The sequence below is a fragment of the Electrophorus electricus genome, chromosome 5, assembly GCF_013358815.1.
Source record: "Electrophorus electricus isolate fEleEle1 chromosome 5, fEleEle1.pri, whole genome shotgun sequence".
Taxonomy (NCBI): Eukaryota; Metazoa; Chordata; class Actinopteri; order Gymnotiformes; family Gymnotidae; genus Electrophorus; species Electrophorus electricus.
In genome coordinates, this window is record NC_049539.1 from 16,670,769 (window position 1) to 16,692,850 (window position 22,082).

At 37.0% G+C, this 22,082-nt stretch overlaps 2 protein-coding genes across 3 annotated transcripts in view; both read right to left on the bottom strand.

Annotated features, from left to right (window-relative positions):
- Positions 1–3,687: 3,687 nt before the first annotated feature.
- Positions 3,688–6,764, bottom strand: isca1 (iron-sulfur cluster assembly 1). Its single transcript, XM_027009255.2, has 4 exons — positions 6,638–6,764; positions 5,548–5,601; positions 5,367–5,472; positions 3,688–4,784 (listed from the first exon to the last, which is right to left on the bottom strand). Exons 1-4 carry the CDS (start codon positions 6,716–6,718, stop codon positions 4,636–4,638), a joined length of 390 nt encoding a protein of 129 aa, XP_026865056.1. The 5' UTR covers positions 6,719–6,764; the 3' UTR covers positions 3,688–4,635.
- Positions 6,765–11,549: 4,785 nt separating this feature from the next.
- The window catches only part of psat1 (phosphoserine aminotransferase 1), a 28,057-nt gene continuing 17,524 nt past the window's right edge, over positions 11,550–22,082 (bottom strand). Inside the window, exons 2-9 of one of the 2 annotated variants that reach the window (XM_027009310.2) lie at positions 21,664–21,724; positions 21,511–21,580; positions 21,194–21,399; positions 16,206–16,378; positions 15,907–16,076; positions 14,687–14,815; positions 13,991–14,128; positions 11,550–12,396 (exon numbers count right to left, since the gene is read on the bottom strand). In XM_027009310.2, the coding sequence (XP_026865111.2) occupies positions 12,273–12,396; positions 13,991–14,128; positions 14,687–14,815; positions 15,907–16,076; positions 16,206–16,378; positions 21,194–21,399; positions 21,511–21,580; positions 21,664–21,724 (1,071 nt within the window). In that variant the 3' untranslated portion in view covers positions 11,550–12,272. The remainder of the gene's footprint in view (positions 12,397–13,990; positions 14,129–14,686; positions 14,816–15,906; positions 16,077–16,205; positions 16,379–21,193; positions 21,400–21,510; positions 21,581–21,663; positions 21,725–22,082) is intronic. The other variant, XM_027009312.2, reaches the window with a different exon arrangement.

Consider the following 22,082-nt stretch of genomic DNA (forward strand, 5'->3'; position numbering starts at 1 on the left):
CAGGCGAGGGTCAAAGACAGAGCAGAAAGGTGATCAATTCCAAGGGGGAGCACCAGAATCACCGAGATAAACCAATCCAAGGTACAAACCAGAAGACAATCAAAAGAGGCAGACAAATCCAAAGGCGCAGGCGAAGAAAGAAGCAGCGAGGAAACAAAACAGGTCGGTAACATGCAGTCAGACTAGACACTCGCTCAGCACATGCTATAGAACAGCAGCAATACTTCTAGATGGTTTGAAAGGAACAGGAGAAAATATATAGGGTAGCAAAACTAAGACACCGGATCTGGTGAGGTTGTGCCGGGGAAGACGGGAGTTGCAGTTATGAACTGGGGACGGCTGCGTGACAGTGCATCTATAGCTGCAACTGTTGGAAGAAATCAATACCATAGGGAAATGAGGTATGTTACTTTTTGAAATATGATCTATGAAACACTTAGAATACATTTGACTGATAACATGTCCATAACTTTATATTATAACAAATAATAAAAATAAAATTACATATATATTACATATAATTATGAAAAATACAAATAGCAAAAATCTGGTTGGGCACGTGCCCGTTAACTTAAGTAGGCATGATCCCCCTGATTCATTGAAATTTTAAAGTACCTGAAGGAGCTTGTATTTTGTTAAGCAATTCAAATGAACATGACTTAGGTTTGGTCTTGTCATGTTTACATTTTTTGTTTTAGTACCTTAGAGCAGCAAAAACACATTACATTACATGTAGCGCTTCTTAAGAAATTTCAGGTGTCTGTGCTAGTCCGCGAAAAAATTACAGAAACTTCTGCGCCAATTCTTAGAATACAACACAGAACTCGATCCCTGTTAAAGGCCACACTATATTTCAAGTTTTATTTGATGTGTTTTGTTGACTAATCTCCATAATTGTATTTACGAAATTTGTTGCTTATATATTTGGTGTATTGGCATGTATTAATGAAATGTATATGATAATTGTGTATGTTAAACTGTATGCCAACAAATTTGTATTTTATGTCTTATAAGTTGGTAGCTATATGCATTAAACTGAAATTCCTTGCCAACAGTGACATCCAGGAATTGGTAAAGGGCACAAATGTAATCTTTCTCACTTTCTTTTTTACTTTGTAAAAGTTTTGTCTAGTATTGAAATATAATAAACTATCCACATTTAACTTTTAAGCTCACAACATGATTAATAAAAAATAGACATGTTCCCAAAATGTTTAAATATGGAACCATTAAAGGTGCTATATTGAAGCATATGGGTTCCCCATAAAAGCAATCAAGTGTCAGAGCTTATAAAAAGTGTTAGTACCTTCATTTATGGGTGTAATTTTGATTCGAAAAGTGCTGAAGACAAGCACGCGGATGTGCGTGTTGCATTCATTTCAGATACTTCTCAAATTCAGTGAAAAGAAATCAGTACTGGGACTGAAAAAAGAGGTTGAAAAAAGGTCATATTTGTCAAGCCTATCAGTGATTAACTATACAGATATAAATATATTTATATATTTAAAATATATTTGTACTTAAATTGTTTCTATTTATTTTGATAAGAGGTAATTTGTTTCATTTCATGAAGTCAGTTGTGCCATATTTATTATGTCCACCAAGGAGATATCAGACAACAGGGGTTGAGGCAGGTCAAGGACAGGACCCTCTGCATCATATAACAAAATATAAGGACCAACATTTTGTCATTAGGAACAGAATATGTTTTATTGACTAAAACAAGTATATTATGACTTGAGTTATTATTGAATAAATGAAACAAAGAAAGCATGTAGAGGAAACACTTTACCCAGATGAAACAGAAAGGCAAATCTATTTATCCTATGATAGCACACTTTCAAAAGGTGGTGGGAACAAAATCTGCCATGTCATAAATTGGTGGGGATATGTCCACAGCATAAATTACACCTATGAAATCATTGGAAACATTTCAACAGTGCTCCTTGGGGTTTTTAGACTGGTTTTAAATAAATACTGCGACTGAAAATACTGAGATTACTGTGATAACAACAACATTATTATTTTGTGTATGTTTGAATAATTTGGTTTAATCAGTCTACCTGCTTAGGTATTATTTAAATATTTTAGTAGTGGCAAAAATATTAATACAGGTGGTTTAAACATAGTCTGGATGTGTCTTAACACTGCACCATGCCCTCTTTGCTGATTTACCTCTTTTGTTTCTTATGTCCATAGCCTGAGTTCATGAAAAAAGTTAAACATTTCTCAACTTATTTTGTATATATGTAATCATGTCATAATTATGTGCAGATTTCAGAGATGCTGATACAGCTGGAAAAGTGGATACGCAATAAACCACAACACCCACTGCACCACCCTTTACTTCTTCCAGCCTCCTCTTTGGACACACTGGCAGCATCTTCATGGTATATTCCTACTGTAGATCATCTGCCAGAAGGCATTCAAATACTTTGCATCCATAAGAGCAGAATATATCGCTATCAGACATCAACTGCATCTACTGTGAAGGATACGCCAACCATGGACGCAAGAGGGACACCTGTTCCTCCAGTGCCCCACCATTACTATTTCATTCCTTAAGTCACAGCGCGGAAGGATCCCTTGGGAACTGCTCCAGAGGGGGCTGCTCTTCTCTCATAGTCAGGGGATGAAAGACTGGTTCCACCAAAAATTCAAAGCCCTGCATACCCAAAGTAAAGCAGGCATCAGTTGGTTATGATAAGGAGGCTGGGGAAATACCAAGTACACTTTTACTGTCAACAGTACCTATCCCTGTAGTCCTGCTAAAAGATTTTTTTTAATGCCTTTCGACTCTTTTAGTGATGTACAACACCATTCACATATTTTCATGGTTATCATTTTACCACACAGCATGTACTCCACAAGAAATTTTGAAGGTCTAAAATGTTCATTTTCTCAGTATGATGTAAAAAAAAATAAGATTGTGATTTTGAGTATTTGTCTAAAAAATTGATCCAGATATTTTGCTTTAAAGTGATGTCTTGTCATTATTTTTATGAAGCCTCAGATGTAAAAAGCTAGGCATGTACCGACAGGCTTCTAGCAGTAGCACACAATGCTTTACATCACTGCACTGACTTTTTACATTTCTAAAGGTTATTGCAATTTAGTCCTTTCACAAAGACCAAGAAATATATATTCCCTGAAATCTGACAGGGCATGGAATGTGAAATAATTGAGAAACTCACCTTTTTTAAGGACACAATTTTCAGTTGATGTGGTGATCTATCTATGAAAAAGCATTCCATTTGGATGGTGTGACATTTGCTTTCAGTGCCAATCCACAAAATGTGAATCTGCTGTTATAGTGTTGTCTTCAAATGTAAGGCCTCAGATATGAGATAGAACAGTCAAATTACATATTTTAGGATGTTATATTTTGTTTTTAGGTGGTAGACATTTTAAATATTTTGAAAGTCTAAAGGACCTGCAGAAGAATCTGTACTCAGGGACTTCCTGAATGTCAGATGGCTCTGAAGTTATCCTCTGTGACAGGAGAGACACAAAACCTTACACAAAAGCAGCCTTAAACTATCTGTGACTGAGAAGTTCATATGTTGCTCACCTCCTATCGTCAGCCACGACATTTACTGCACTGCTTTTTCATTCAAATAAAGGCAAATGGAGTAACAAAGGTCCATATTTTGACAAAATGTGCAACAATTAAAAACAGATCCTACATTTGTGTATGTGTATAACTTTATTGTGCGTTGATAGACAGGCTTATTACAATCGATACTTACTCTTGGGTTTTTACAACCACATAAAATTTCAGAGTGAGCAGCATGACAACATTTAATCTGCTCATCATCATGTGCTGAACAATGCAACACATATTAAACAAACCCAGTTCAAAACATTTCTTACTTGAACAGCCTTCAGGGGTCTTTAATCTTTGCCTACATTTTATGTTTAATATACCACTTCTGGCTTTCACCATCTCACTTACATGGTTACGTGAAATAATACAATAAAGTTTTCATTATTCTCTTTCAGGGCAGAAGTGTCCAACTTGTTCTTATGCATCTCAGAAAAGCTTTAGGAAAACTAGGAATGACACTTGACTCAGTTCAGTTCAGGTTCACAGGGTAACTGAAATGCATACACTGGACTACAAATCACAAATAAATGTCAAACCATGAAGTGGCAACCAAGTAAATGTCATAACTGTTGGTTTACTACCACAGCCCATCTTTGATGGGGTGAAGGCAGCAACCTGGAAACAACAAGTAGGTCAACATCTCACATCAACAGATTCTTCCTAAAACTAAATAATAAACTTTCATCAATTGCCTTCATTCCACAGGTTACGGACTAGAAAATAACCTAGAGTACACAATTTGCCACAAGTGAAAGAAGGTATGAACTGAGTTGAACGCATTTCAACTAAACAATTACAGCACTTCTCAAGGTTGGTGGTATGATACTGAAGATCATTTTTGCTAGTTGCAGCTGATGTCAAATCCCTCCATGTACATTAGTCTCATGTCATTTTTTTTTTCTTTCTTTATATATTTCCACTTTTGCCACACAGTGGCTCTTGACCTTGGACTTGGAAATAAGACTATGTCCTGCAGGGTATACATGGCAGGAAGAGAAAAGGGGCCCCAGTGTGTGTTACAAAGCAGTTCAGATGTTAAAACTCTCCCCACAGCCACATGTTCCCTTGATGTTTGGATTATTAAACACAAACTCACTGGAGAGTTTTGTTTCAACAAAATCCATCTCTGTGCCCAACAAAGTAAGTTGAGCCTTCTTCTCAATAAAAACTCTCACACCTGAAAAAAAGACATCACAAACATTAATGTTTACACGTTGAGAGGTGATTGAAGGCTGACACAACCTTATATTGTGGAAGATGGCAGATTATCAGACATTCTAATGACATTACTTGCTGTCCTAATTAGAAACTTCTGAGACAATGCATTAGCAGATAACTTGTTTTAATTCAGAGGTCTGAGAGAGTGCTAACTAGACTTGTTTTATAATAAATTCCAAACTGGGGGGGAACAATTGTGTTAAAGAAAAACACAGTCTAAGAAAACACATTCTAAAACATTGAAAACACATTCTAAAACACATTCTAAATGTCTATGTAACAACTGCACAACTCTGAAATGAAGGCAGTACTACTTTGCAATTGAGTTAGACAACCCTACAAGTAGGATTGACAGTCATCTGATTGAAGCTGGTGTTCTGCCATGCAAACAAATCTTCAAACCATTTACTAATTTACCTACATGTGTTATTTGAAAAGGTTATTTACCGTTAACAAAAAAAGAACGACATTAATAAAAAGAAAAAAAAATTAGCTGAAGAAAATCAGGCTTTTAACTGCATGTTTAGAACACATTACTCACCATCCTGACACACCTCCTCATCTGATTTTTCCTTCTCTTTTGTGTAGTCCAGTGTGTATGTGAGGCCATTACAACCTCTGGTCCGAACTCCAACCTTCAGCCCAATCTACACAGACACAACACAGCTAGGACACAATCCTATCAGTAAGAAATATTCGAGGCATGCAATGAGATTACTTACATATTCTGGCTTATCTTGCAAAAGAAGCTTGATTCTATTCACAGCTGAAGGTGTCTGAAGAGGAATAACAAATCATAACCATAAAATGTGGTTCACGTGAATAATAGTTGTTTTAATGCTAGACAGAATGACAACACAGACAAGAAAAACTTGTATCCTTTTAATTGCAGCCTAACCCAAGCTAAGGTTGGGAAACATAATTTTTCTGTCTTATCGATCAATCTGTCTACTTTGGTTTGCGTTAAATTATTCATTCAGTATATTGTTGAAGAATAGCAGTGGCCAGTATGTTCAGTGTAAGATTGTCGCCAGCAAGAATGAAGGTATGGTTTTCCTGTACAAGCAACTAGCTAGATGATTTTAAAGGTTCTCTTGTACAAACAACTAGCTAGCTAGCTGGTCTGAAAACATACTGTTTACATTGTTCCCTGTGCATAGATTCTGTCAATCTCAAAAAATAACAATGTTGTCATGTATTTAAAACATTACATTTATTTAAGTAACCTGGGGAACTGCCCTTGTTTCGAAGACCCGGTTACAGTGAATTTGAAGGTATGCTAACATAGTTATCTAGGCTCGACCCAGTTTAACACATTCTTATCTAGCAATACTGCAATAACGATCGTAAAACTAGCTAACGCTAGCTAACGTCTTAAGTCCTCCACGACGTAAGATGCAGATTGCATCTTCAACCACATCAGTTTAATACTAGCTAGCTAGCTAGCTAACTAACTACACCTGACTTTCACGTTAATTTATAGAACAAAGGCTATATAAGACAGCTAAGGCAGCTAGGTAGGTCGCTAGCTAGCATTGACAATAAGCAGCTAACGAGCTAGCTATATACACTCTAGCTTGCTTACTGATCCAGAATTAAATGTCAGGGACATACTTAACTAAACAGCTAACCTAGCTACCGTTAGCAGGCCAGCAAGATATTAAAAGAGCTAAAAGCTAGCTAGCTATTTAGAACGCATATTAGCTTGCTAGCCAAGTAGCTAACCATGTTTACCTTCAACGCGTGTTTAATTTCTGTTATTCGGATTTCACCAACTAAAATGTGCGAATGTGTCAGGAAGAGAACACTCACCAGTGTTAAAGCGGCTTTTGTGGCTAAAATCTTTCGCCTGCTAACCGCCTTAACAGTTGCTCTCACTATGGAGGCAGACATGCTGGGGTTATAAAGTTCTAAGCAACTACATGTAAACAGCAAAGCACGATGTTTCAACCCTCTGCTACAAAAACCTTACACAATTGGCTGTTCATTTGACTGGCAGTCTCGTAAGCCAATTAAGTACCTTAGCAACAACGGGACACTTACGCAATAATTGAAAATAATTCTGGAAAGGAGCCCCCCGTAAAGGTTATGCTGTGGAGGTTTTTCTGGTTTTGAAACAAAGACACAGAGCATAAAATCCCCAGTGTCGCTTCTAACAGAGATTTCTATATTATGTATCTTTTAATAATTCGTTCAAATTAAAATCTTTGGGAAGTGTAGTTCAGAGAACTCCATGAATTAAGAATTGTCAACGTATTATGTAAAACGCATTAATCACAAGTACTAAAAGAAATTAGGAAAAGATTGAAGCACGAAATCGTCGAGTAAATTCATTTCAGTATTCAAAAGCTGTAAAAGAAAAAAAAAGACCAAGACTGCTTCCGAAATTGGCTCATAAGCATTAAGCACTTATTTATAATGGTAGTACACACTGTTCTATGTACTTAGTACAACTAGAGAATTTCTAGCCAATCTGGAATCTTGTCAGACGCTAGAGGCGCCCACGAAACAGACCAAACATAATGGAGATGAAAGGAGCTAAACGGTGAAAACGAAAAAATAATGGAAATATTTCATTGCACTAATCGTGCAAAGGAACTTTTTGTAATGTGGGTTGTGCTGCATTACATATCCCCAATAATCCCCAAGAGGATTATCTGAAGATGGCGAACACTGACGGAGTATTCAAAAAGAACTCGATCAGAACAAGATGAACTGTCCGCTGAGGACTGTGAATTATCTACTGTTGTAATCATATCTTTATGGGAATGTTGGATTTGTACTTGAGACCTTTACAATGCAATTACGTATGATAATAAAAACTAATTTTCACAGAGTAATAAATGAAACTTTAGCTATACGGCTGGTGACAGTAGATCTGTTTATCTAGCTAGGCAGCTATCGTCAGTAAGGTGAGGAGTTCAGCTATGAGAAGGTGTTGTTCTATAAAAAGCCACGCAAAAGCAACATGTATTTGCTGTGCTCTAATTGATCGTTTTTGGCTGAATATCCATTGCTCTGACATTTTCTGCTAATGGTTGTCAATCACTCAGCCGATCGTTCCCCCTCTACCCGCCCCAGGTCCTCTGCAGGTACACCTAACACTCAGCTTTGCTATTTAAACCGTCAGCCTTGTAATTCTCTATTTGCGCACACGTGGCCCCCTTATTATGTAGTTAATGCTAGCCTACGTATATTTAGTGTTTTCGTATGGCAATGTCTTTTTTATACTTTCGTTTTGTAATTATTTTCTATAGTTTCAGTATGGTGTGTTTACCTGTTTGTTCTGTTCCCCATGTTGTTCTCCATTAAACCTACGAAAGCCGTTCACCCATATGGAATAGGTGGGACTTGTTATTAGTCATGGGGATTACCCATTTTAAGAGCGTTCCACTTAAGGTTACAGGCCCGGAAGGACAGAACGCATTATGTATTTAACTCGTTTGAAGAGATGTATTTTTAGGTTACGATGCGCCCTATTTTAATTTCTGGTTGTTAATCTTGTGAACGGTTTGAATGAATCGACAATGAAACATCTCTGCGTTGCATACTAAGAAGATGTTTAGCTGTGCTTTAACTATTTGCGAAGGACGCTCATGACGACTTATTGCACAGCAAAAAGGATGAATTAACAGGCTCAAGATCGTTGCTTGTCAGAGGAAACCACTATTTTTCTACCTTTCAGTTGTTGCGGCAAATTAGTCACTTTAAATTGTGAATAGCAATATTAGTACGTTTGTATAGTTTTAATGTTTCCTAATTATTCTATTTATGTCAGACTGTTGGGACTGCTGGTTGAGGATTGAACTAGGCCTGACGAGGAAAGGGCGTTGTAGTAGAGCTGGGACTAATGGATTATTTTTCTTGGGTTTTTTTTTTGTTTTTTTTTTTAAATTTGGAGTTTGGTGGCGGTTTTGTATTTTAAAACTTGCCTGCCCCAGAATACCAGGCCCATGTAGCTGCGTGTCTTCTTTTCATAGTGGGCCCCAGTTTCTCTGTAACATTAATTCCAGTAAATGTGAATTAAGATGTAATTATTTTTCCAGTTAACTCAGCTGTAGTTTTATCGTCATTAAAACAAATCAAAATGTGGCATAATTTAATTAACTGACAGTCATGGCTAACAGAGTCACTCACCAACCATAGTTGATAGTTGATAGTTGAAGAGGGCTCACAGCATAAAGCTCACCCAGAGGAGTAGCAAGATGAGCAATGAATTGTTAGCTCCACATACAACAGTAATCCAAAAGATTCAAATATGCACAGGTAGGGAGATTATTTCAAAATGATATCTTAATCCTTATCACTAAACCAGATGCAAACAAAACAAAAAGCATCAGCATGGCAAAAAGCAGTCACAAGATGTGATAGTGTACTTTGATCAAAAACAAACAATTGCAGTGTTGGTAATGTCCATGGCACATAATCTGAATAAGGCCCTGATGACTTCTTGTTAACCTACATTTTAAAGTTCCATCAGTGTTTACAAGTGAACTATATACAAATTATGTATTTTACCATGTTGGGTGACTGTAATATTCATGGTGGCAGATAACTGTGCCTTTACTTCAAGTTCTCTGTACTTGCATCAGTGCTTGGACTTTACTCAACATTTAAAAGGTACACTCTAGTTATTGTCTGCTCAGTAGGCCTTCTGAGGTATGTGGAACTGATCTCTTATTTTTATGATCACAAGGCTGACTTGTTTGATCTGCACACATCTCCTCTCTCATGGGAAATCCATAGACATAAATCCTTTCACTGAGAATATGTCATCCCTGGAGTTTTGCCAATTGCTGTCTGGTTCATATGCCTTCTTCTTTAGCGAAACCATCTTACCTCTCTTTGCTCTTTCATAATTAAAGTTCTCAGTAGTTCTCTGGTTATCCCCCACAACCTAAAATGGGGCATAAGCCAGGGGTTGCATCTGAGGACCACAAAATTACAGACCTATTTCTAACCTGCTTTTCTTTGACAAGTTGCTTAATTGTATGGTTAACAGCCAAGTAAAAATAACACCTAGCTTCTAATGATATGTTTGAAGAGTTTCAGTCTGGGTTTAACAGCAGTAACAGCACTGAGACTGCCCTGGATGAAATAATGAATGATTTGTTGTTTGCAGCTGATGGTGTGTTGCTGAACAGATTTCTTCCTATGGACTTTACTGCTGATTCTGAAATAGTATACCATGAATGCACTGCTAAATAGACTAGACATTGACTTAATTCATGCATCTGATCATCTCACAGACAGACGGCAATTGAGATGATTGAAAGCTTTTTTTTTTCTTTTTTTTTTAAATACATTCATGGCCAAAAGTTTTGAGATTGACACAAATTTTGGTTTTCACAAAGTTTACTGCAAAATCTTGAGCAAACCCACTCTGTTGGATGAGAGTAGGAATGGCAGAAGGCAGGTGTGAGTGCATCTGCACACACAGCGAGGTGAAGGCTTTTGGAGGATTGCTTGGTGTCAAGAAGGGCAGCAAAGAACATTTACGGCATTTAGCTGATGCTTTTATAAAAAGCAACTTACAATTATGACTGAGTAGAACTTGAGCAATTGAGGGTTAAGGGTCTTACTCAGGGGCCCAACAGTGGCAGTTGTGGGGCTTGAATCAGCAACCTTCCAATTACAAGTCAAGTACCTTAACCACTGAGCTACCACTGCCCTGGTAGCTCAGAAGCCACTTCTCTCTCAAAGAAAGGACAGACTGACATTCTGCAGGAGGTATAGGGATTGGACTGCAAAGGACTGGGGTAAAGTTATTTTCTCTGATGAAGCCTACTTCAGACTCGTTGTTACATCTGGAGAAGAAAAGGTGAGCTCTACCATGAGTCATGTGTCATGCCAACAGTGAGGCATCTTGAGACCATTCTTGTGTGGAGTTGCTTCTCATCAAAGGGAGTGGGTTTGCTCAAAATTTTGCCTAAGAACACTGCCATATATAAGGAATGGTATCAAAACATCCTCTGAGAGCAACATCTCCCAATGATTCAGGAGCAATTTGGTGATGAACAATGCTTTTTCCAGCATGATGGAGCACCATGTCACAAGTAAAAAGGGATAGCCAAGTGGCTCAGTGAACAAAACATTGAAATTCTGGGTCCATTGGCCAGGAAACTCTTCCATTGAGAACCTGTGGTCAATCCTCAAAAAGAGAATGGACAAACAAAAACACAGAAACTGCGATGGACTCGAAGCACTGATTAAACAAAAATGGGTTGCCATCATTCAAGATTTTTCCCAGAAGCTGATATCCAACATGCCAAGGCGAATTGCAGAAATCTTAAAAAAGAAGTGTCAGCACTGTAAATATTAAGTCTTTGCTTAAACTGTATGTATTTGTCAATAAAACCTAAAAAAAAAACTTATTAAATGCTTATAATTGTACTTCTCTATACCATATAAACATCTGAAAAAAAGGATCTAAAAAAACTGAGGCAGTAAACTTTGTGAAAACCAAAATTTGTGTTAGTCTCAAAACTTTTAGCCATGACTGTACATTTGCTCCCTCTTGGCTTTCAGTTCCACTGCTATGTCGATACACAAATTTAGGCATACTTACATATCCCTCAAAGAGTCTTCCACCTCCCATTTTCATCAAATGGCTCTCTTATAGAAAGACCTGATTCTCTGTGAAAGTGAAACTAAATAATGAGAAATCTGAAGTCATATTAATTGTGCTCCCAGCCATCCATATGAAAATCAAACACATTGCATGATCAATTCCAGATTTTATGCCTACTTCTGCCCAGGTTACAAATGTTGGCATCATCTTCAGTTCCACTTTATCACATCACATATTTTGCAAAGGTGGCTTTCTTCCATTTTAAGGAAACTAAGATAACTTCCTTCATTTTAATAATACTATGTCCTTCATTTTCTTAGTCTGCAGTATTTAGATTTGACACTGTAATACTCTATGGGCTCCCTGTCAGGAAGCATTCTGCAGCATCTGTAAAGTCCAACTGCTAGAGTACTTATATCTCATACTCATATCCAAAGACACACATAACAGACCTACTTTTCAACACCTTTTCTGGTTGCCAGACATTCAATTTTAGATGCATAGTCATCTTTGTGTAGCCCTATTCCTCTGATACCCATCTGCTCTCAATAGTTCCTTCTATGCTGTGCACCATAGGTGATAGAAACCTAAACTCTGGAATACTGTTTCCATAATTTACATCATTTAGACACTCTTATCCAAACACTGAGTAAAGCCTAACATTTGCCTTAGTTACTGGCACTGGATTATTTATGATATTATGTAATAGAAATATTCTCCAGATAAATGAAATCTGAACTGAAATTAATTAGAACTGAAATTAGAAATCAAATGATAAATTACTGAAATTAGAAGACAAAAATTGAAATAATAAGGATTCTTGCATAGGACAATGCTAGTGAACTAGGACATTGTAACTTGTAAATTAGACATCATCTAGTGATCGTTTTCTTTAAAATGACAATGATCCTTTAGAAACTGCTTCATATAGGCAGAAAGTGCTTGAGCATCTTCCAGAGTCACAGCATTGTACAGAGAAGCTCGTATTCCACCAACAGATCTGTCAAAAAACAAGAGTGAGGATGACATCATAATGCAACTACGCAAGTGTTCAGCACTGCTGAATATGTATTTCTCCAAAGCATTCTGCTATAATTCAGTGACACATGAGCCCTGAATATATACAATGTCTAGCGAGAATTCAGTTGGTATATGGCATGCAAGCACACACTAACAATGCAAATATGTTTATTAAAAATAATTCTGCATGTTTCAGTATTAGTGGTTTTTGTCCCCTCAAGAGACATGTAAATCATGATTCAAAAATCACCTCCCGTATGCCTCCCGTATTCATTTCACGTGCTGAAACTTGTTCATGCTTCCATAACCTCATGCTTAGATTACTGTAGAGCCCTTTTCATTGGCTTGCCTGTAAAACTTTAAATCAACTGCAGCTTATTCAAAATACATCAGCAGGAGTCCATATTCATCCGAGACAATCAGCACACATCACTACCATTCTGTATCAACTACACTGGCTATCCTTTTATCTCAAAATTAAGTATAAAGTTCTTCCTCTTGAAAAGCACCATACGGTCTTGCCCTGCCTTATCTTTCTGAGCTTTTGTAGCCCTACAAACCACTTCAAACAGACAGGTCTTCTGATACTGGTTTACTGGTGATTTTTAAGAGCATACTGTAATCAGGGGGCCCAGATCCTTTAGTGCTGTGCCCTCTCATCTTTGCATTGTTATTTCTCAGAACCTCTGTGACTGTCCTTTCACAATTTAAGACTCACTTTATAACTGCCTATTTCTCCTAACTTTTTCTTTTTATAAATTTTAAAGTGACCTCGAATGTGGTAAAGGTGCTATATAAATGTGTGTATATATATATATATATATATATATATATATATATATATATATATATATATATATAAATTCTATTATCACTCATGATTGCCACATCTGTCACTACAGCGCTCTTCCGTTTGTCCACCACTACTATATCCGGTTGGTTAGCCATCACAATTTTGTCTGTCTCTATCTGGAAGTCCCATGGGATCTTGACACAGTCATTTTCCAATCTCTCATTGTTAATGAGGTAGGTAGGTGGATAGCTTTAAGGGCCTTGCCTAAGGGACCACACTGGAGACACCTTGGTCAGGATTTGAACCCCCAATCTCCTGTTTCAAAGTCAGTGGTGGTGTTTGTAATGTCTCTAGAGGAGCAGTCTAACATCTGCATATCATAGCCAAGGCCGGAACAATCCCCACAGCAACTGAATGAAAAGCTTATACATTCATTAGAAATAGAAAAGTATTTCAAGGCTACAAAGGGAACAGAATGAAGCAGAACATGCAAAGAGGAGCAAGTATTTTACACCAATCCTTAAAGCATTGCACTGGATACTTGTGTCATTCAGAATGGACTTAAGTGTCAGCAGAAGCATTTTAAAATGCTTACATGGGCTTGCCCCTCTTTAGCTTAGCAATATGATTACAAGGCATGTACCCTCAAGGGCTCTCAGATCATCTTATAAAAATATGAAATATGCAGAAACGTGCTTTGCAACGGTGGAATGTTTCTTTAGATCCAGTGTAAAATGTAATGTGTAATCCACATATTATTTTTTTGTATAATGTCCTGTACCTGTGGCCTTTTAATGAAATCATTCCAAGTTTTGAAGCACCATCCAAAAAAAGTTTTTCAAGTGTTTCATCTCCCCCTTTTTTCCCAATACGGAATGGAATGTTCATGCGGCTCCGGCACTCTACATCAGTGAGGCAGCTGCATACAAGGGAGAAAAGTGAGTGTACTTGAGAACACATTTTAATTTCAAACCAAACTACTACCAAGCCAACTGTTATGTCAGATCCAATGCCAAGATCATTCCAAGCAGAAGCAATGTCAAGATCATTCTATACAGAACTGATTTAACTAGTCATTCAAGAAATTCTATACTTCTCTATTTACTTTTCTTGTACTTATATGGCTACCTTTTGCTGTAAAAAGGTCATGGCAAGCAATGAATAACATTAGCCAATGATACCTTTATCAAAAAAAGGTAATTGATTATTCATTTATTAAAACAGTGCTTTGTTTCTAGAATTGATGGTTTTAACCTTACAGGTACTTTAATTTAAAACTTTGTACTAAATGAAAGGAACAACAGCTATGTGTTTCATTTAACCTACCAATGAAACACCCTCTGTTTCAAACCTTTATTCAGCAAGATATCTGCCTTAGTAATATACAGATTTCAGTTTAATCCATTATTTTAACATTAATAATCATATATTTTTAAATATTTATGTTAAATCTATTTATGAATGCAATTTTGCTAACGAGTAGAATCCATTGGAGATGTTGATGATGTCATAGATCAAAGAAGACTTCTGTTTGTTCAGTATCTCCATGGCTTCAACACCGCCATTATTCTTGATCCATTCCAGAAACAGCTTCATGATGTAGATGCTGTAAAGTTGTAAAATTATAACAAAAAGAAGAATAGAAGCATAAAAAGAACATATGGATTTTTGAATCAAATCACTTAACCAAAAAACCTGAGTAATTAATTAAATCTTTAACCTGGATTTAAAAATTGACAGTGTGTCCCCAATTAAAGCTAGAAGGGTGGACCATGACTGAGAGGCTTTATAGGAGAAGGCTTTTCCCCCAGTTATAATGTTACTAATTTTAGGAGCTAAGGCAAACCCTGCAACAGAAAGTTACCCAAAAAACCTGAGTAAATAATTAACATCCTGTATACAAAAGGTGCAGAGCCTGGGGTTCCCAGACATTGAGTTGATGTCATCCAGCCATTTCATGCATTTACTCAGGTTTGTAACAAAGATGTGGGTCGAATGCAATGTATCAGAGAGCCCTCAGGATTGTGGTCACCCTTTGGTCCTCCCTTTTAGTTATGCTGCTACCATTGGCATATCTACTGAATATAAACTGGTTGTGCATTGTTCATCTTTACAAATCTAATGACATCTTTCTATTTTATTTGTATGCTACAGTGGAGATGATGCACATACTGAAGCAGAGCTGCTCATTGCTAAGAAAGCATCTAAGATGATGCCAGAAAATGTCCGGGCACCATTCTAGATGAAGTGAAGCTCCCATATCAATCCAGGCTCTCCATCTACTCCAATGGATGTAGAAATGAGTAGCTGAGACTCCCACATATACACTGAAGTGGCTACTTGGACCAAACATAATGTATAAAATATAGACTGATTAGTAGCAGAGCTGCCCAAGGAGAATGGGTTCCCTCTTGAATATTGGTCCTTCCTAAGATTCTTCCTTAATTCCGTCAATGGAATTTTTTCTTGTTACTCTGGCTTCTGGCTTGCTCATTTGGTACTTGGAACCATGCATTTGTAAAATGGCCTTATGACAACTATAAATAATAAATACATAAATACATTTGACTTAGATTACAAAAAACTGAATATGCATATTTTGATGTTAGGTTTGACAAAAATGCTACTGAATTGGCTGGTATTCATTCTTAAATGAGGCATAAGAGCACTTAAAGAAAACATGTTGATGAGACTTACCTGAAACAGGAGGGTGTGTTGTAGAAGGAATTGTTTCCATCTTGTGCTTGGTAATCCAGTACAATAGGGCATTCCTTCAAGGTGTTTCCCAATAGATCCTCTCTCACTATGACAACAGTGACTCCAGCACATCCTATGTTCTTTTGGGCAGCTGCAAATATTAGCCCAAACTTGGACCAATGACAACATTTCTTAAATAAACAAATTAAGCAAATATAAAACAAACAAACAATGTACTTTAACATTAATCAGTTGTGCAACAGCAAATTAAAAACCTAAGCCGCAGAAATAATGCCAACCTTTGATACATCTATTGGTCGGGACAGGAAATTTGAGGTCATATCACCAACAAGAATGACATCCTTGGTGTCAGGAATGAAATTAAACTCAACACCATGTGCTGTTTCATTACAACAGATGTAGACATATGATGCCGAAGGATTGAGTGACCAACTGCTGGTACCTGGAATACCTGAGGGAAAATATTTTAATTTTTGATTTCATGAAACAATAATATTTTTTCTGTCTTTTTCTGAAATACATTTTAATCTATTTACAATAAGATTATGCAAGTTTATTAAATTTTTCCATTTAATTTCAGTGCAATATAGTTGTCAAAGGTAGATAAGTCTTAAAAATACATAACCTTGCATTAAACACTCATTGAAGGTAATGATCTCTTGAGTTTCTCTTGAATGCAGCAATTGTGGGGAAAAATGGAGGAAATTAAAAAAAGAAAAACTGGTGTACAAATAAGTAAAAAATATACAAATGCCTGACTAAAAGGAAAAATGTGTAAGTTGAAATATTCTAAACCTTGATGCTGGAAGTGGCTAGTTTATTGGTTTATTGATCTAAATATTTAAGTTCCAGTTAGCTCAGAGTAAGCCCTGTCTGCTGTGTCTGAATTTATTTACATTTTTTTTGTACTGCTTTTTACAAGTGGTGTTTTCATTAAGCAGCTTTACAGAAATTGGTGTTTCAGCAAATCAAAGGCCAAAGGTGAAAAATATTTGAAGAGCTAGAGAAAGAATCCTTGAGAGGAAGCAAGGCTTAGAAGGGGAAAACATATTCCTCTGGTTGACACAAGAAATAGCAAATGGTAAAATAATAATAATGCCATCAGATAAAATATGAGCCACTCATGCAACCAGGATAATCCCAAACTGACTTCTGGAGGTCATTAACAAACCAACCAAAACCCAGGATCAGGATGCATGTACATCACTACCAAATGCCCACTGTTCAGTGACCTGGTCACATCTCTCTTTAGCCCGCAACAAACCCAACAATAGGCCTTTAACTGCAAATAGGAACACCTTCATTGAGGCCTTGGGAAAGAAACAGTGCAATGATCACCAATTTCTCCAAAGCCTGCTCCAGATCTCCAGTGCTCCACTTCACTCTCACCCCACTTCATTCTCACACCAGCCATCTTTCCTTTAGGATTCATCTCTGAGTTTTCCCTTTGTGCATTTGTGGAATAAAATCCTGACGCCAGGGACTGCACTTTCATATCCCCATTTTTCTATTATTAGCAATGGGTTGTAGTCTTAATGATCTCATGGCAGGGCATATAGGGCAATATAAGACACTAAATCACCTTTAATCAACAGTTTTTATTCGCTGGGCAATTGAGCTGATGAATGCAGGTTCTGTGCATTATGCACCAGTGTGAGCTATAGTGCATATGAAAAGTTTTAAAGTTTTCTGCAATGTAGTGTTTCAGACTCATCTTAAAATGAACTCATTTTTCTCATCAGTCTATGCATTACTCCACAATGACAAAGCAAATTTACATTTTTTGGATTTTTTTTTTCAATTTATTAATAATAAAAAACTGAAAAACTCTTATTTGCATAATTATACAGACCCGTCAGTTAATACTTGATTAAAGCTATAATAAATGTGCCTTTCAGTGAGGGATGGCTTCCATCTGACCATTGCATTGGCATTTGTCTGGTCAATTCACTGAAGATTGTTCTCCTGGAAGTTTCTTCTATGTCCACAATAGAACTCTGGAGGCTCAATTTCTTTGGCTGTGCTGAGGTGTTAAAGATACCCAACACAGCATTTTAATGGTTTTATAGGGTGCACATAAATGTATCATCATTTGTTAATTTGGTAGACAGAAATGTGACAAGGTGGTGCTGTGTCCACAAAAGTAGAGCCCTGGATCTCATTCATAGTGACTGTGGAGTTACCTGTTTGACCAAAGCCCTTCATCATTTGCCCAGTTTGGTTGGGCAGCCAGATGTAGGAAAATTGTTGTTGGTTCCAAGCTTCTTCCATTTAAGAATGATGGAAGACACTGTTCTCTTGGGCACTTTCAATGCAGTTTTTTTCTTGTATTCTCCATAACTGAGACCTGACATAATCCTGTCTCGCAGGTCTTTAGACAGTTTTCTCAATCTCGTGGCTTGGCTTTCAAACTGACACACCATCAACTGTGAGAACTTATATAGACAGTTGTTTGCTTTTTCTAATACAGTTAGTTCAGTTACACATAGGTAGACACCAGTTAATTTGCAGAAGCATTTAAAGGACCATAGAAGTCAGAGCTCAATAGCTAGTGTTAAAAACAGTCTGAATATTTATGCAAATGCAATATGTCAGTTATTTTTTTCTTTTTAATATATTTTCAGAACATTCCAAAAATCAATTTTTGCTTTGTCATTGTGGAGTACTGTGTGCAGACTAGTGAGGAAAAAAAAGAGTTTAATCCATTTTAAGATGAATCTGAAACATACCAAAGTGTGCAAAACTCGAAAGGGTCGGAAGACTTTCCATATGCACTGCAGTTCTCACCACCATACCAAATGTGCAGTTATGTTACCACCATACCAAATGTGCAGTTATCTCACCACCATACCAAATGTGAAGTTATGTCACTACCATTCCAAATGTACAGTTACCTCAACACCATACCAAATGAGCTACTGAGTCTCCTCCTATTGATTGAGGTCACCTTCCAAATAATTGATGTGGACCTCATCGGGCCACTGGATAAGAGCAAAGAGGGCTATGTGAAACAGTCATCAGAATACAAATCTTTCTACTTTGATATTACATACTTATACAATATAATAATCCATTTCTGTGTTTTATAATCTGACTTGAGAGGGAACACTGAACTGAGCTATGCTTGTGTGTTAGTGCCACTTTTTGGTATTTAAGATTAACACAAACAATTAGTTAGATTTTTCCTCTCGAGACTGAAGAGAAGAGAAACAACAGCTTCCAATTACTAGTAGTTCTGGTGAACTATGTATAACTATATGCTGACTACAGCTGCCAAAGAAGTCTGCAGTGACTACTGAAGCCTCAATGACCACCATAGCATGTAAAATGGCATGTAAATGTTTTTGCTTTGTCATTGTGGTAAAATTTCTATTACTGTGAATGGTTAAATGAGTAGAAGATGAACTGATCTCCAAAAGGTTCTTTTCAACATTTTAAGCAAATTAGTGTTTTGGGGTTTTTTGTACAGTTTTAGAGTGAAAAAAAATTAAACCAGCACCAAGCAATGGTTTGGGCACCCCTAAGGATACAAAATAACTTTTACCAAGGTCTTAAACCTTATTTATCTTAAATTAATTGATGCCTACAGCTCAAGAGAAGGCTATAAGCAAGCATTTTCAGGTATTTCCATTTCCTCATTTGGTAATGTAATTAAGAAATGGCAGAGAGGTCAGGCTATATGAAAGACTAAGAAATATTTCCAAGGGAACTGCTCATATGATTTCTAGAAAGGCAAATCACACTAGCTGTAAAAAAACAACACAAAAACTTTAGATGAAAAGAGGATGGCTTAGGAAATTGATCCTAAACACTAAAAAATCCACAATGGTCTACTTCAAGAGGCACAAGCTTAAAGTTTTGCTGTGGGCCTCACAGTGCCTTGACCTAAATGTCACTGAAAATCTATGAATAGATATAAAAAGATGGAAATAAGAATGTAATCTTGCTTAAAATATTAAATAAATGTGTCAACTTTAACTTTATGCCTTTTGGAAATCAGGTCATCTTACGTGCTTAGCTTTTAACAGTAACAAAAATTGCATACCACTTTGCACCAAACATCATGAAATGATTCCAGTAGTTAGTCATGAGTCACATAAAGACCGGGCTCCCCTGACACTGGACCTTCTGCAGTACTGCCCAAATCACAATCTCACATGCTCTTTCCCTGGCATCACCCACAGAGGACGTGATCTCACATGCTCTTCCCCTTGCATTATCCCACTTCAACAACAAGAATACATTTGTCATAATGCTGTTCATAGATTTTTGCTCAGCATTCAGTATAATCATTTTTCAACATCAGACTTATAAGCTGTACCTGCTGGGCTTTAGCTCTTTGCTATGCAACTGCATCCTCCATCATCATCACTGTGAACACTGGTGTCCACCTATGGTTGTATGCTCAGCTGACCATTATTCATGCTGCAGACCTACGTCTGTGCTGCCAGAACTAGTTGAAACCACACTGGTAACTTCACTGATACCACAGTGGTTGCACTAATCGTTGACAATGATGAAAAATCAAACAGAGAGGGGAGACATTATCTCACGGCCTTATACAGCAACAACAATCTGTCCTTGAATGTTGACAAATCAAAAGCGATGATTGTCGACTCCAGAGGTTCCATGCCGATTACTCCCCTTTGTGTATAAATGGCTCCATAGTACAGAGAGTGATGAACACCACGTTGCTGCAAAAGACTTCACATGGACAGCCAACACCATCTCCTTGGCCAAGAGAGCCCAGCAGCATCTTTATTTCCTCTGCAGTTCAAGAAGTCTGACTGTCAGACTTTAAACACCATGTGTGTTTTGTGAACTTAATGTTTACAGCACTAAGACAGACTGATGTGACTCAGTACTGCATGTCACAGTATTGCATGTCACAGTTTAATTTCACATGTCATTCTTCTCTGGAAATATCTTATTGTCATGTTAAATGTCACATAGATGCTCTACTCCAATACCGTTGTGTGAAGAACTGTGCCCCATCACACCCCTCCCCCAACACCTTCCTCTTTGTACTCTTTAGGCACTGTCAGTAAAGTCTGCATCATACATATATGAATGTATCTTGCACCTGGGTAGAAGAAATGTTATTTCATCTCGATGTGCACTGCACACTGTATATAGCTGTAATGAAAATAAAGGTCTACTATTCTACTACTACTATATGGGGGCCCATTCTTGCATTCATTGTAATTCTCATTTCCTTTTGTCTTTGGCTGAGAGTTATTTACACCATAATTTTGGAATAACTCACTTGTGAATCTATCCAATTCTGTGTGAACCATATTCACTTTGCCATATTTCTCTGCCTCTTTGGCAGCCCTTGCAGAAAAAATACCAGTCACAAGATAATCTGCACACATGTCCTTCTTTAGACCAATCAGATTTAGAGGAACAGCACTGAACTGCCCTGATCCACCACCCTGAAGAAACAAAACCTTGTAGTTTTCAGGTATATTCCTGTGTACAGAATAGGAACAGAAAACATAGATGTTAACATAGTTATATGAGCAAGCATATCACTGTCAATCAAAGCTATGTAAATGTACTTTCAAAAGGACTAAAACTCACAGAAGTTGACGAAGAAGACATTCTGTGTTGTTTATGATGTTCCTAAAATCTGATGACCTGTGGCTCATTTCTAAATATAACATTAATGGATAATTAATACTACAGCACATATATAACATAAGCAATTTAATTTCATAAAAGAATGCTCCTTACCAAGAACACTAATCTGAGTACCATTGTAATTCAGCAGTTCCCTCTGTGCTTGGTTCAAAACCTGAAGAAAGGCAGAAAAATTGCTCTACAGATTTCTCCTGATTAGTATATCAACTCAGTGTATGCATGACTGCACCACCTGGTTTAAATTCCCTGTGCAAACTCTTATTTGTGAAAATGTTTGCTTGATACTAGAGATCAACCTATAAAATGTGAAGCAAGAGAGTTCATTAAATTATTAAATTCTCTATAATGGTTCTGAGCCATACTTGATTCTAGTACATATACAATAAGATAATTATAAGAACATATCCAGAATTTAAGACATTTAAGAGCCATTTCCCAGACTCATATTTAGCCTAAGCCACTACAGACTTAAATTAATTTCAGTTGTAATTAACTATTGACATGCAATGTTT